This window comes from Musca domestica, unplaced genomic scaffold (genome assembly GCF_030504385.1).
Source record: "Musca domestica strain aabys unplaced genomic scaffold, Musca_domestica.polishedcontigs.V.1.1 76, whole genome shotgun sequence".
NCBI lineage: Eukaryota > Metazoa > Arthropoda > Insecta > Diptera > Muscidae > Musca > Musca domestica.
In genome coordinates this window covers 2,917,985-2,931,347 of record NW_026712396.1, presented here as the reverse complement: position 1 = coordinate 2,931,347, position 13,363 = coordinate 2,917,985, and the positions used below count along the sequence as shown (strand labels likewise).

Genomic DNA, 13,363 nt, shown 5'->3' with positions numbered 1-13,363 from the left:
AGACGATCTGGCCTTCAGCTCGTCTATGGAGACCATCTGGCCTTCAGGTCGTCTATGGAGACGATCTGGCCTTCAGCTCGTCTATGGAGACGATCTGGTCTTCAGCTCGTCTATGGAGACGATCTGGCCTTCAGGTCGTCTATGGAGACGATCTGGCCTTCAGGTCGTCTATGGAGACGATCTGGCCTTCAGGCCGTCTATTGAGACGATCTGACCTTCAGGTCGTCTATGGAGACGATCTGGCGTTCAGGTCAGGTCGTCTATGGAGACGATCTGGCCTTCAGGTCGTCTATGGAGACGATCTGGCCTTCAGCTCGTCTATGGAGATGATCTGGCCTTCAGCTCGTCTATGGAGACGATCTGGCCTTCAGCTCATCTATGGAGACGATCTAGCCTTCAGCTCGTCTATGGAGACGATCTAGCCTTCAGCTCGTCTATGGAGACGATCTAGCCTTCAGCTCGTCTATGGAGACGATCTAGCCTTCAGCTCGTCTATGGAGACGATCTAGCTTTCAGCTCGTCTATGGAGACGATGTAGCCTTCAGCTCGTCTATGGAGACGATCTAGCCTTCAGCTCGTCTATGGAGACGATCTAGCCTTCAGCTCGTCTATGGAGGCGATCTGGCTTTCAGCTCGTCTATGGAGGCGATCTGGCCTTCAGCTCGTCTATGGAGGCGATCTGGCCTTCAGCTCGTCTATGAAGACGACTGCCCTTCTCTCGCCTGTACAGACTACCCTTCTCTCGTCTGTAAAGTCTCACCTTTTCTCCCCTTTTGCTCGCTTTTAACTCATCTAAATGGGCTCTTTATACATTCCTGACCATGAGTTCCATGTTTGCAAACCTTTGATTTTTCATTTATGTTTAAGTTATTTAATTTTCTTCTTTCTCCCTTCCCTCTTCAGCACTATGAAGCCGATGCCGATGGTCTGTGTACACAACTGGTAAAATGTTTACCCAAACAGGGTAAACAGGAATACTGCATTAATTCGAAAGATTTCATTGACAAAGGTTGGGTTATACCCGAATCGGATTTACAATTACGCGAGAGCATAGGCAAGGGTGAATTTGGTGATGTTATGTTGGGCATACTGCGCAATGAAAAAGTGGCTGTAAAAATGCTTAAAGACGAGGGAGCTGTACAGAAATTCTTAGCAGAGGCTTCAGTTATGACGTGAGTATTTTCCAGTCTTAAAGTATTTGAAACAACTTGAAATAATATTCTCTCTTGCGATTTCACAGAACACTGGAACATGAAAATCTAGTGAAGTTCATTGGTTTAGTCTTCACTAGTAAACATCTGTATTTGGTTACGGAATATATGAGCAAAGGATCACTGGTTGATTATCTAAGATCGCGGGGACGACAGCATATAACTAAAAAGGATCAAATCAATTTTGCTTAGTGAGTATACAATTGTACTTTATCTTCTGTAGGCTATATATATGACAAAAATGATTTCATCTTTTAGTGACACGGCTTCCGGTATGGAATATTTGGAAGCGAAAAAGGTTGTTCATCGTGACTTGGCTGCCCGCAATGTTCTCATTTCGGAAGATTGCGTTGCCAAGGTATCCGATTTTGGTTTGGCCCGTGAGGAATGCTATAATCTAGATGTCGGGAAATTGCCAATTAAATGGACTGCCCCCGAGGCATTGAAAAATTGGGTAGGTTTTGTTGTTTAGGTTTATAAGTTGAATATTTAATTAATTGTTTTGAAATCTTTTTTCTTTTAGCGTTTCTCTAATAAATCCGATATGTGGAGTTTTGGCATTTTATTATGGGAAATTTATTCATTTGGTCGTGTTCCTTATCCTAGAATTGTAAGTATTACAAGTTTTCTTTTTGAAAAAAGTATATCTTTAAAATATAGAAGAATCTGTTGAAATTCTTAATGTGGAAGAAATGTTGGTATTCTAAAAGCGCTGGCCCTCATCTATATAGACTCCATTTCCAATAGATATAAGGAATGTCTATTCTCAATAATTCACTGAAATTAAAAGGATTTTTTGGAACTTTTTCAAAAAAATGGTTATAACTCCATTTTAACGCAACGTATTCTGCAAACTTATTTGTCATAAAATTCTACTATACGTCAAAATTCCGAATCGTACATAAACTTCAGGAATTTATAAGCATTAAAAACACATTTTAGAGGTTAAGCCATACTTATGTGAGTTTAGGTAAAATTCTTCTTAAAAACGTCATTTTAGAAGGATAATACCGAAGACAAAAATATTTTATATTAAATTTCCCTGAAGTTCACCAATGAAAAGAAATCCCAATATCCATTATATATCACGAAAATATTGGTTTACATTAAAAAAAAAAACAGAAATATTTTATATTTCTTTTCATGGGTATTTTTTCGAGTTGAAGGCTGAAAGTAACATAATACTTGGTTTTATACAGAAAATGTCAAAACACAAAATTTCACTATGAGTCACCAAAGTGAAGAACCCCTTCCTTCCCTTCCATTATATTTTACGAGAATACTTCATTCATTTTTGCCAATTAAAAACACGAAAATAATTCTTATTCATTTTCATGGATACTTCTTTGGTAGGTTTTCGAGTTGGGGTCTGAAAAGTAACATACAACTTCGTGTTAGACAGAAAGTGTCAAAGGATGAAATACTAAACACCAAATTTCACTATAAGTCACTAAGGAAAAGAAGTCTCTATTTCTAATATATACAAGAAAATATTGGTGTCAATGTTGCCAAATTAAAAAAAAAAAAAAAATATATATATATATATATATATATATATATATATATATATATAAAAAATTAGATTTTTGGGTTAAATTGTCAAAAAAAAAGAAATATTCCCCATCAAATTTCACTATAAGCCATCAAAGAAAATAAATCCCTATTTCCATTATATATCTAGAAAATACTTGCGTCGAATTTGCAAAAAAAAAAATTGATGGATTTTTCTACGATCTATTTTCAAGCTGATGCATGAAAGTATCCTAAAATTTAGTTTTAGACAGAAAGTGTCAAAGGAGGAAATATTCCACACCAAATTTCACTATAAATCTCAGAATAAACCATATATTCAGGAATAATAGTTTTTGAGAAAATTACATTCGAAATGTATGTATTAAAGTGGAAATTATAGTCGGAGTTTTTGTTTATGGATTTAATACGGTTCAAATCGGAGTCCAAACCTACTCAATCAAAAAAGCCATGGACCTGTTGATCACGAGGAACAACGAGGTTAGCAGTCCGGTGACTATATACGTTGATAGTCAAGAGGTAGTAACATTAAGTCTAAAGTTGTTTGAGACTGCAGAAGATCCTTGGAAAACACTAGGTTGGCTATCAAGCTCTGTTGGGTTCCTGGTCATTAAAATATTCCAGACAACGAGACTGCAGACGGATTGGCTAGGCTAAGGTCCGAATCAGCTAACATCGAAATTGAGAATTCGGCCAAACCACCCCTATTCCACCTCCACAGGTAATTCATAGACACTACTCTGAGAGAATTCAACAAAAATGGCTGGAAGAAAGGGCGTGCAACATCTCCAAAAGAATCTGACCAAGACTCTGGGAGAAGGGAACTACTGTCCTTGTTGGTACTTGTTTTAAAACTTATGGTGGGTATCATCAAAGGTCACTGCAAGGTGAGGGGAATGACCTCGAAATGGGACAGCGATGAAATTGACTACTGTAGAATCTGTTAAGACGAGGAAGAAATTGAGACGATCGAACATTTTCTCTGCCACTGTCCAGCATTCATTAACATGAGGCACAGTTTGGTGGGGGAACAATTGGCACATGATTTATCTTCGTTCTCTAACAGATCACTGCAAGGTGAGGGCAATGACCTCGAAATGATATTGACTACTGTAGAATCTGTTAAGACGAGGAAGAAATTGAGACGATCGAATATTTTCTCTGCCACTGTCCAGCACTCATTAACATGAGGCACAGGTTGGTGGGGGAACATGTGGCACAGGTTGGTGGGGGAACAAGTGGCACAGGTTGGTGGGGGAACAAGTGGCACAGTTTGGGAACTAGTGGCAAATGATTTGTCTTCGTTCTCTAACACTAACTACTTCAATTATCCCGATGACTTAAGTAGCTAAAGACATCACGGCAAAATTTCTAGCCGTGTATAGCGCTCTTTTTTCCACCATTATTTCTTTCTTAAAATTGCACTGTAAACAGCCAGTCTGCAGGTTTGTAAAATCCAGGATATTCAGTTTGTAAATCAAACCAAAAGAGTTTTGGTTTCCAAAATGAAATGAAAATGTCGACCTACTCCTTCAATTTCAAATCGCAATTATGTTTTTGACAGCAAAGTTAGTAGGCAAATGGACCTACTGGCCGATTTTATATAGGCCTTGGTTTAAGTAATATTGTTGGTATAGCCGCCATATTAAGGTACCTCCCGATATCCGGGTTTTTGATGATTTTCGCCACATGTTTTCACGAATTTGTCTAAAAAATGGTATTTGTATGTCATAATGGGTTTTTAGCTCCGGTGGCAGAACATTGAATTCTTATGTCCACGATATCCTCCTATATTCTGTATTTTGATAAACCAGTCACATTTACCCACGAAATTGTTTCATATTTGGTATTTAAGAAGATATGGTAGATGACAATCCTTGAAGTATAAACTAGTCTAGAGACTTTCTCTATTTGATATGGCCCCCATATAACGACCTCACCCACTTTATGGTTTTTTGAAAAGTTTAACACCATTATAATACGGTCTTACTGGTATTTGTAGTTTAAAGTGGAACACGTTTGAACTCAGATTCTTTTATATAAAAATGTTTTCTTTAGCCAATGGTGGAGGGTATTAAAAGTTTGTCCCGACCGGACTTAATGTTTTTTACTTGTTTTAGCAACATTTTTCATTTTAGAAATACTAACTATTATTTCCTGTTTCTTCCTTTCATTTCAGCCATTAACCGATGTTGTGAAACACGTTGAAGTCGGCTATAAAATGGAAGCTCCCGAGGGTTGTCCTCCCGAGATCTATGAAATGATGAGACAAGCCTGGGACCTTAATCCTGCCAAACGACCCACATTTGCTGAACTAAAAGTGAAACTTTTACATTTGAAAAATAATACAGCGTGAAAGATGAGTTATTGCCAATAGCGTAAAAGCAACTACTACAACAACAACAACAACACCACTACCACCTTTTAAGAAAATAAAGAGATAACGAAAACCAACCCCTGCAGCAGCTGTTACAATGTAAAAGTATAATAAATATTATTATAATAACACACACAGACACACTTAACGAAAATATGATAACAACATACTAAGTAGAGATTGCAACAGCAACAACAACAAGAATTAAAAACAAAACACCATTTATATATATAAAAACATAAAAAACATGCATATATATATACCTAACTAAGGATATACAAATCAGTTTTCTTTCTCGAGACAGAGAGAAAGAGAAAAAAAACGACAACGTGAAAAGTGAATGTGTATTTACAGCAACAACTATTTAACAGAAATGAAAAGTATATATTACAACAACAATAATAATTATAATAATATTAATATTAATAATTAAATAATTATTCTTTATATTATTACTAAGAAAAAACAATATAAATAATTATAACAGCAACAACAAGTAAAATAATAATCATAATTAATAATAATTTAAAATTAAGATCAAACAACAACAACATGAAGAAATGTTATGTAAAAACCCAACAGCAACAACATTATAACTAATAATCATTTATATATTATATAAATTAACATAAATACATCCCCCACCCCTATCCTATACCTCTCTACCTTTCTTAAAAGTTAATGATTTGAAAAAAAAAACAAACAGGCGGCTACATAAGGCAACTACTTAACGCAACAATAACAACCAATTTTAAATGTCTGTTTCTTTTTTTGTTTATTTTATTTTTTGTTTTAATAAAACAATGCCAACAACAACAATACCTAAAAAACAAAAAGCCCCTCCAAATTTCTTTTTTTCGAAGGAGAAATCAAAACAAACTATACCACAAACAAACAAACAGCCACACTTATTTAAACACACAATTTTCCTTTAGATGTAAGCTTAAGCTTAAAGAAAACAACAGCAACAATAACACAAAACAAAAAATATTTAATGTTTACACTCTGTGTTTTTTATAAAAAAGTGTAAATCAAAATCCTATTTTGTTAAAAAGCCAGTCGCGTTATAGAACCTTAATTTCTTTCTTATTGTGGAACCCCCCGGGATTTTTTGGACAAAAAACAAGGCCACTTCCTTTGACGTTGAGTATGATGGAGATTGATTCGAAATTATCCAGCTAAATGGATATTGTTGATAATTTAAAAATTAGCCTAAACCACTTTCTATTAAATCATTAAAGAGAAGGGAAAGTTTACTGAAAAGAAAATCAAGTTTTATTAAAAAAATGGAAATTGATAGAGGTCACATATATGTCGGCCCTCTCTTTCTCTACCAAAAATGTACTTTACGCAAACTTTACTCTAGAAGCGTACGCCTGCGAAATATTAAATTTAAAACGCACACATCTAACTGCAACAGGTCAAACCTAAAAAAGGGATCAAATTCATTCTGAAATACCACTGAAGAAATTATAAATCGATGATTAATGTAGATTCGAGGAAATCAAAGGTTGATTATTTCCTTTTGTCATTTATTAAGGATAGAATAAAAACTCAAACCAGAATTCGATTTTCGTGGGCAGGAAATTTAAATTTTCCTCAAACCTGATTTCTAAAGGTGAGGGTACATGAGCTGATTAGCATCATGGCTAAGCATACATATTAATGTCAAATTATAAGGGGAAACGACGGCAGGATGCGAGTGCGCGGCTCTGGCATTCCTTTAAGATATGTCACAAAATATGCCATGTGAAGCTGCTTGTGTACGCACTCCTTAATTTATATATGTGAAATTCGATAGTAGACAGAACCTTATAGAATCTACTAGTTTTGCAATTTCTTTTTCGATATCATAAAGCAAAAATCTGTTATCATAGTAAAAACTTTTACATTCTTGTCGTTCTGGAACAGACCAATTTTGAAACTAAAGAATATGCATAATAAACCCCGAAAACTATTATCGATATAGGGTTCATCATTAAGTAAGCAGATTTAAATTATACCCTACACACCATATGTTGGAGATATAATATTATGGACCACAAAGTTTGTAACACCTCGAATTATTTGTCCTAGACCCATGATGTTATAGATCAATCTTCCTATATATATAGCCGAGTTAAATTGATCTAGTTATGCATGTCCGCCCTTCTGCCCATGTTAGTTTTTAATCACGCTGCAGATCGCAATTATGTTCCGATTCTCACAAAGTTTTGCATAGAGTTTGGGTCAGTTTGAAATAAGAAGCCTATTGTTTTTGGTGATTGTCGCAAAATATTAATGAATTAGTTAGTTGGGATGTCCACCTTAGATAGATGAAAATGGAAATTTTGATGGACATGTATGAGGTATAAATCGAATTCATTTAGACTGATATTTTTTTCAATATCGTTTGAGACAATTTTGGCCCCAGGAGTCACCTTTAGAGAATCCACTTGATAACCTCAATTATATGATACCCTTTTTCATACCCATCTCATTTAATTTTTCCATCCAATCCTTTAGGAGAGATGGTGGTGGCGGCACCATGCCAATTAATATCATGTCATCTTATTTTTGTCGCTATGTTTTCCGGTGATACGTATAAACACACCGCCTTTACTGTATCTTCATGGCAGCCAGCAGTCCAGCATTGTTGCGATCTTTATAGATCTACTCATTTTTGTCCTTATCCTTGTGAATTTGTATTTTTTTGCTACATAAAGTGGACTTCCAGTCGACCTTGACGAGCCCTCTCATGCATTTGTATCAAACGTAAAGCTTCCATTTCGATTTTTTGTTCCACAACTGGATTCTCCTCCACCATTCTAACTTCACAAAGATTTCATGCCAGCGTTGGATATTTTCTTCCATTCCTTGTGAATGCCAGGAATAGATCCATGGTAAAATTAAGAAGATAAAGTCATTTCCAAAAGGCATATCCATCCCTGATTCTGTAATTTACCTTGTCAAATTTCACTGAATAAAAAAGGGGTTTCCATCCCTGATTTCTGTGTATCCAATGGATTTTTAAATATAAATATTGACAAGGAGATGTTGTCAGACGAATAATTTTGAAAAAATGTAAACATATGATTTTGCGTTATAGAAAAGCCTGAAGTGATATTTTCGCTGAGTGAAAGCCTGGAGTGCTTTCGTTTGTTCAAAATATTATTATGCGCTCAAAATTTGCCGAAAAGGACTCTTCTGAATTACTGTGCGACGTGTCCGCAGATCCATTATTGTACCAATTTTCAACAGACAAATATCCTACAGTTTATGTTATCCTACAGAAAATTGTTGTTGCACAATAAAAGATAAGTGAAAATTAAGTGATGACAATGAAATGTTCCGGAATAATCAAGTGAAATTCTTGCAAAACGATGAAATGTGTTTTCGAAGTCGATTATGAAGTCAATCAGCATGTTGACTATTCAAAAGCTTACTGAGAACCACCTGCATACAAAGACAAAACTAACTTTATGTTTTCTATCTATTCATCAGACTATGCTTATAGTTCTACACAAAATCAAGGGCAAACATACTGTAAATCCGGTGTATGCTATACCCGGTACCTTGCCAAAACAAAATCACTAAAAGTTAGGAGAAAGAAAGAGGGGCGGACTCCGAGGATGGCATTCCTACTGTAATTGTTTACTACCTCTGCGACTGAATCAGTATGAATGCTATTCAGATTCGCTTGGTAGGCTTCATGATCTTGGGGCTCTCTCTCTCTTATATCGCTGGACCTCTCTCTCTAGATCATGCAGGTCCTTCCTGACACGCCTGGGTGGGGGATTTCTGTCCACCATATGGTGGTTAGGATGACACCCAAGATAACACCCAAGCAGGTACTGCAACGAAAGCATATGATTTATGCTGACGTAAGAGAGTTACATAATTGCCTTGATCTTAGTACGGTGTCCGGGGCTGCTTTTGGAATACTCTCAATTTATGCAGCTTTCTGGATTCTGTCTCTCCGGCTAAGCCTATAGTACTTAGAGAGGAATTAAACCGAATTGGAATGATTCTAGTACGGTATCCGGCGCAGCTTTTGGAGTACTCTCAATTTATGCAACTTTCTGACCTCCGTCTCTCCCTATATTACTGAGTGAAAATTAAACCGAAAACTGAAAATTGACCCCAATTTTTTGGGCAGATTTAGGGCGAGTTTTGTTATCAAATTTTATTTCAATATATTTTTTGCGATTATATTCCCATCATGCAGTTCCGATCGGTGGCTTTGAATTGCCAGTTTTTTGTCTAGTGGTTGCTTTTTATTTAACCTTCACCCCAGCTTCACAAAAATATACCCCCAGTCCATTGTTAATAAATTAAATAATTATTTTCCTTGACTGTAGAACACAATTGTATCCTTAATTAACGTACATACACACACACAAACAAAAATGAAATGCTAAACAAAAACGCAAAACAATGTGTTAATCTTTAGATTATTTTCCTAAATAAGATTTACAATAAAAAAATTAAAAAAACAATCACATTTTTACTAAACTAATTGTACATTTCTTACATACTAAATTAATATATATAAAAAATACCAATATTTGTAATTTGTATGTTTTATTATTTTTTCTTTTAACATTTTTTTTGTGTAACTAAGTTTAGAATCTCCCAATTTCAAATGCTTCAAGCTTCTTTTTAATAATTAATTAAAAACAAAAAACAAATAGCACACACAGCCCTTTTACAAAAAAAAAAAAAAAAAAACAAACATGTTGATTTTATTATATATATTTATTTTGTTGTTAACATATTAATAACATAAAAAATTATATTTTCTATAATTATTATTATTTTTTATAGTTTTTAGGTATGTAAATTTAAGTTTTATTTTTATTTTTTTTTGCAAATTTTTTCTATTTTCCTCTTATTTTTATTCAACTTCTTTCCCTCTCTCTCTTTTTTTAATAAATTTATATAAATATTAGCCAACGCATACACATTTTTTGATTTTAACCAAATACAAAATCCATTTTTCTATTCTTCTTCAAATTGAAAACCCCAAAACAATCATCTTTTTCGTTTTCGATTTTGTTTTTCTAAATAAAAATAGAACCAATAAACAACAACCTACAATCTCTATATATATACATATATATATTATAAATAAATATATATAAAAAATACATATATATATTTTATTTACATAGAAGATTTCTACTTACAACAAAACAAAAAAACAATAGAATACACCAAATCGAAGAAAACTAAAAACTACAACTACAACTTGTGTCCCCCCACTCTCGTCCTGTTACTAGAAATTAAATGACAACAGTCTTTTTGGCCACAGCATACAGACAAACAACATACATACATACATATTACAAAAAAATATTTAATATTTTGATTGAAAATTTCACTTATTCGAGTTTTGAAAAAGAAATTATGGAACAAAATTGAAACAAAAAAAGAAAACAACTATTGTATGAAAAAAATACACACAGTAAACAAAAACAACGTATTTGAATTAAATTAAATGACTTAAACATAAAACAAAATGAAAACAACAACAAGAAACAAAATAAAATATTAGTGTAAAACAAAAAAATAAATGATGTGTTTTGTTTTTTCTTTGTTTTGTTTTTGTTAATGGAAAGGAATTAAGGAGGGAGAAAGAAGGCAATTTGGTTCCTTTGAAGATATGTGAATAGGAACAATTGTTACTACCCCGTAGCTTTTTTTAGAGACGGCCTTCAGCTCGTCTATACAGGGTGAAATAAAAAAACTGCAACAAAGTCCAACGCCATAATTTTTACTTTTTTTTAATTTTATTGAATGAAAGCAAAATATGTCGGAAATACCATCAAATTTTAGAATATGTTTGGATTGGTTCGAATTGGTCAACTTTGGCACGATTATGACCAATGAAACGGTGACACGCTGCCCAAATGTTGCTCTGCGGTATTTTGGATCATTTCCGGCGAATCGATTGCTTGAGGTGATCGACACATTTTGATATTTTTAGTGCAAACCTTGCTTTCCAAAATATTCCAGACAAAATAGTCCAACGGATTGGTATCCGTAGGTTTTGGTGGCCATTGTGCGCTGGAAATGAAGCGAGGAACCTCATTTTATAACCACTCTTGGGTGCCAGTGCGTGCTGCGCGCGACAGTGCTGTTTCCTGTTGGAATGTCCAAGGCCTGCGGCTAAAATGTTTGCGTGCCCAAGGCTTTAATACACCCTCCAGAATATTGTCGCGATAATAATCAGCATTTATTCTGATGCCACGGTCGATTAATACGAGCGGAGAGCGACCATCGGCTGTTATGGCGGCCCACATTATCACCATGGCCGGCGCTTGAGTTCTTTTTTTCTAGTGGGCAATCGAAGGTGCACATTTTCAGCTGACCTCTTTGGTAAGTAAACATGATCATTTTGTTTATTTACAAAGTGCTGGACAACGAATGTTTTCTCATCGGAGAAAACCAAATTCTGCAGTTCAGTTCAGTTGGTTGCAGTTTTTTCATCTCGCCCTGTATAGAGCAACTGGGTTTCAGCTCGTCTTTATGGGCTCACAGGGCCTCAGCTCATCTTTATGGACAAACTGGCCTTCAGCTCGTCCTATATGGACTCACTGGGCCTCAGATCGTCTTTATCTCTGCGGCTCTCCGTTGAAACTGCCTGCCTTAACCCGGTTATAAAACTACTTTCTTCATAGCTTCTCAAAGTATTCCTGCCTTCAAAATTTTGATTTTCTCCCATATGACCAATTCTTTTATTCCCCATCTCTTACCTTTCGATTTCCGCCCTTATATCTGGCAGACACATCGATTGCGCTGGCTGCAGCCCACCACCCTCTTCATCGGGATTTTCATTGACATTCAAGTCACCACTGCGTGCCGGCGACTTCGATTTGTCTTTGGTTTTACGTGACTTCTTTGACGAACGAACCGATGACTTACTTCACTTTCTGTGCCAGGTCTACTAAAGATATGCAACGATCCACCCCGATCCTCCGTGGGAAATTCTGGTAATTTTCCAGTTTTGTCATAGCAATCTTTAATCCATGCACGTATCTCATCGGCTATGTCTTCGGACATGGTTTTAATTTCTTCAAGTACCCGATCGAGGGTTGATTCATAGCTTTCTTGGAAGGCTTCTTGGGTGACATAGCGACGTTCGTAGATCTAAATGAAAAATAAAGAATAGAGTGTTTATAAAAGGAGTTCTCCGTCGAATGAATACTGATCTCCTCATTTTCGTCCTTTTTACATTCTTGGTAAGCAACCAGTTTTCATACCCACCTCATTTAATTTCTTCTTTAGGACTTCTTTAAGACGATCGAGGGTTGATTCATAGCTTTCTTGGAATGCATCTTGGGTGAAATACTGATAACCTCATTTTCGTCGTTTTTACCTTTTTGATAAGCAACCAGTTTTTATACCCACTGCATTTAATTTCTTCTTTAGGACTGACGGTGGTGGCGGCACCATGCCAATTAATATCATTTTATCCAATTTTCGTCGTCTGGTCTTACGACGATCCGTATGGCCACGCCCCATTTTCTGTACTTTCATGGCAGCCCAGAGCAGAGCAACATTTCGATCTTTATCCTTCTCCTCGTTCTTGCTCTTTTCCTTGAACATTCATATTTCCTTCATGAAATGGGCTCTCAAACGAACCTGCCAAGTCCACTCATGCATTTGAATCAAAAGAATTGCTTCGATTTCGGTTATTGTTTATCCTCCAAGCCGGAGCTCGCCTATAGAGTCTATAGAGACGACCTCAGGCTCGTCTATAGAGACGACCTCAGGCTCGTCTATAGAGACGACCTCAGGCTCGTCTATAGAGACGACCTCAGGCTCGTCTATAGAGACGACTTCAGGCTCGTCTATAGAGACGACCTCAGGCTCGTCTATAGAGACGACCTCAGGCTCGTCTATAGAGACGACCTCAGGCTCGTCTATAGAGACGACCTCAGGCTCGTCTATAGAGACGACCTCAGGCTCGTCTATAGAGACAACCTCAGGCTCGTCTATAGAGACGACCTCAGGCTCGTCTATAGCGACGACCTTCGGCTCGTCTATAGCGACGACCATCGGCTCGTCTATAGCGACGACCTTCGGCTCGTCTATAGCGACGACCTTCGGCTCGTCTATAGCGACGACCTTCGGCTCGTCTATAGCGACGACCTTCGGCTCGTCTATAAAGACAACCTCCGACGGCCTTCATTTATTCTTATGCCCTTGATGCAGCCTAACAAAATCGTTTGCTTCCACAGGTGTGGTGAGTTTTGGTACA

The 13,363-nt window shown here is 36.2% G+C and overlaps 1 protein-coding gene across 2 annotated transcripts in view; it reads left to right on the top strand.

The window, feature by feature from the left end:
* LOC131806431 (GATA zinc finger domain-containing protein 14) overlaps positions 1-9,596 on the top strand; it is a 44,679-nt gene extending 35,083 nt beyond the window's left edge. For both annotated transcript variants that reach the window (XM_059130501.1, XM_059130500.1), the window contains exons 5-9: positions 904-1,172; positions 1,241-1,402; positions 1,470-1,665; positions 1,735-1,821; positions 4,921-9,596. In XM_059130501.1, the coding sequence (XP_058986484.1) occupies positions 904-1,172; positions 1,241-1,402; positions 1,470-1,665; positions 1,735-1,821; positions 4,921-5,097 (891 nt within the window). In that variant the 3' untranslated portion in view covers positions 5,098-9,596. The remainder of the gene's footprint in view (positions 1-903; positions 1,173-1,240; positions 1,403-1,469; positions 1,666-1,734; positions 1,822-4,920) is intronic.
* The last annotated feature ends 3,767 nt before the right edge of the window (positions 9,597-13,363 follow it).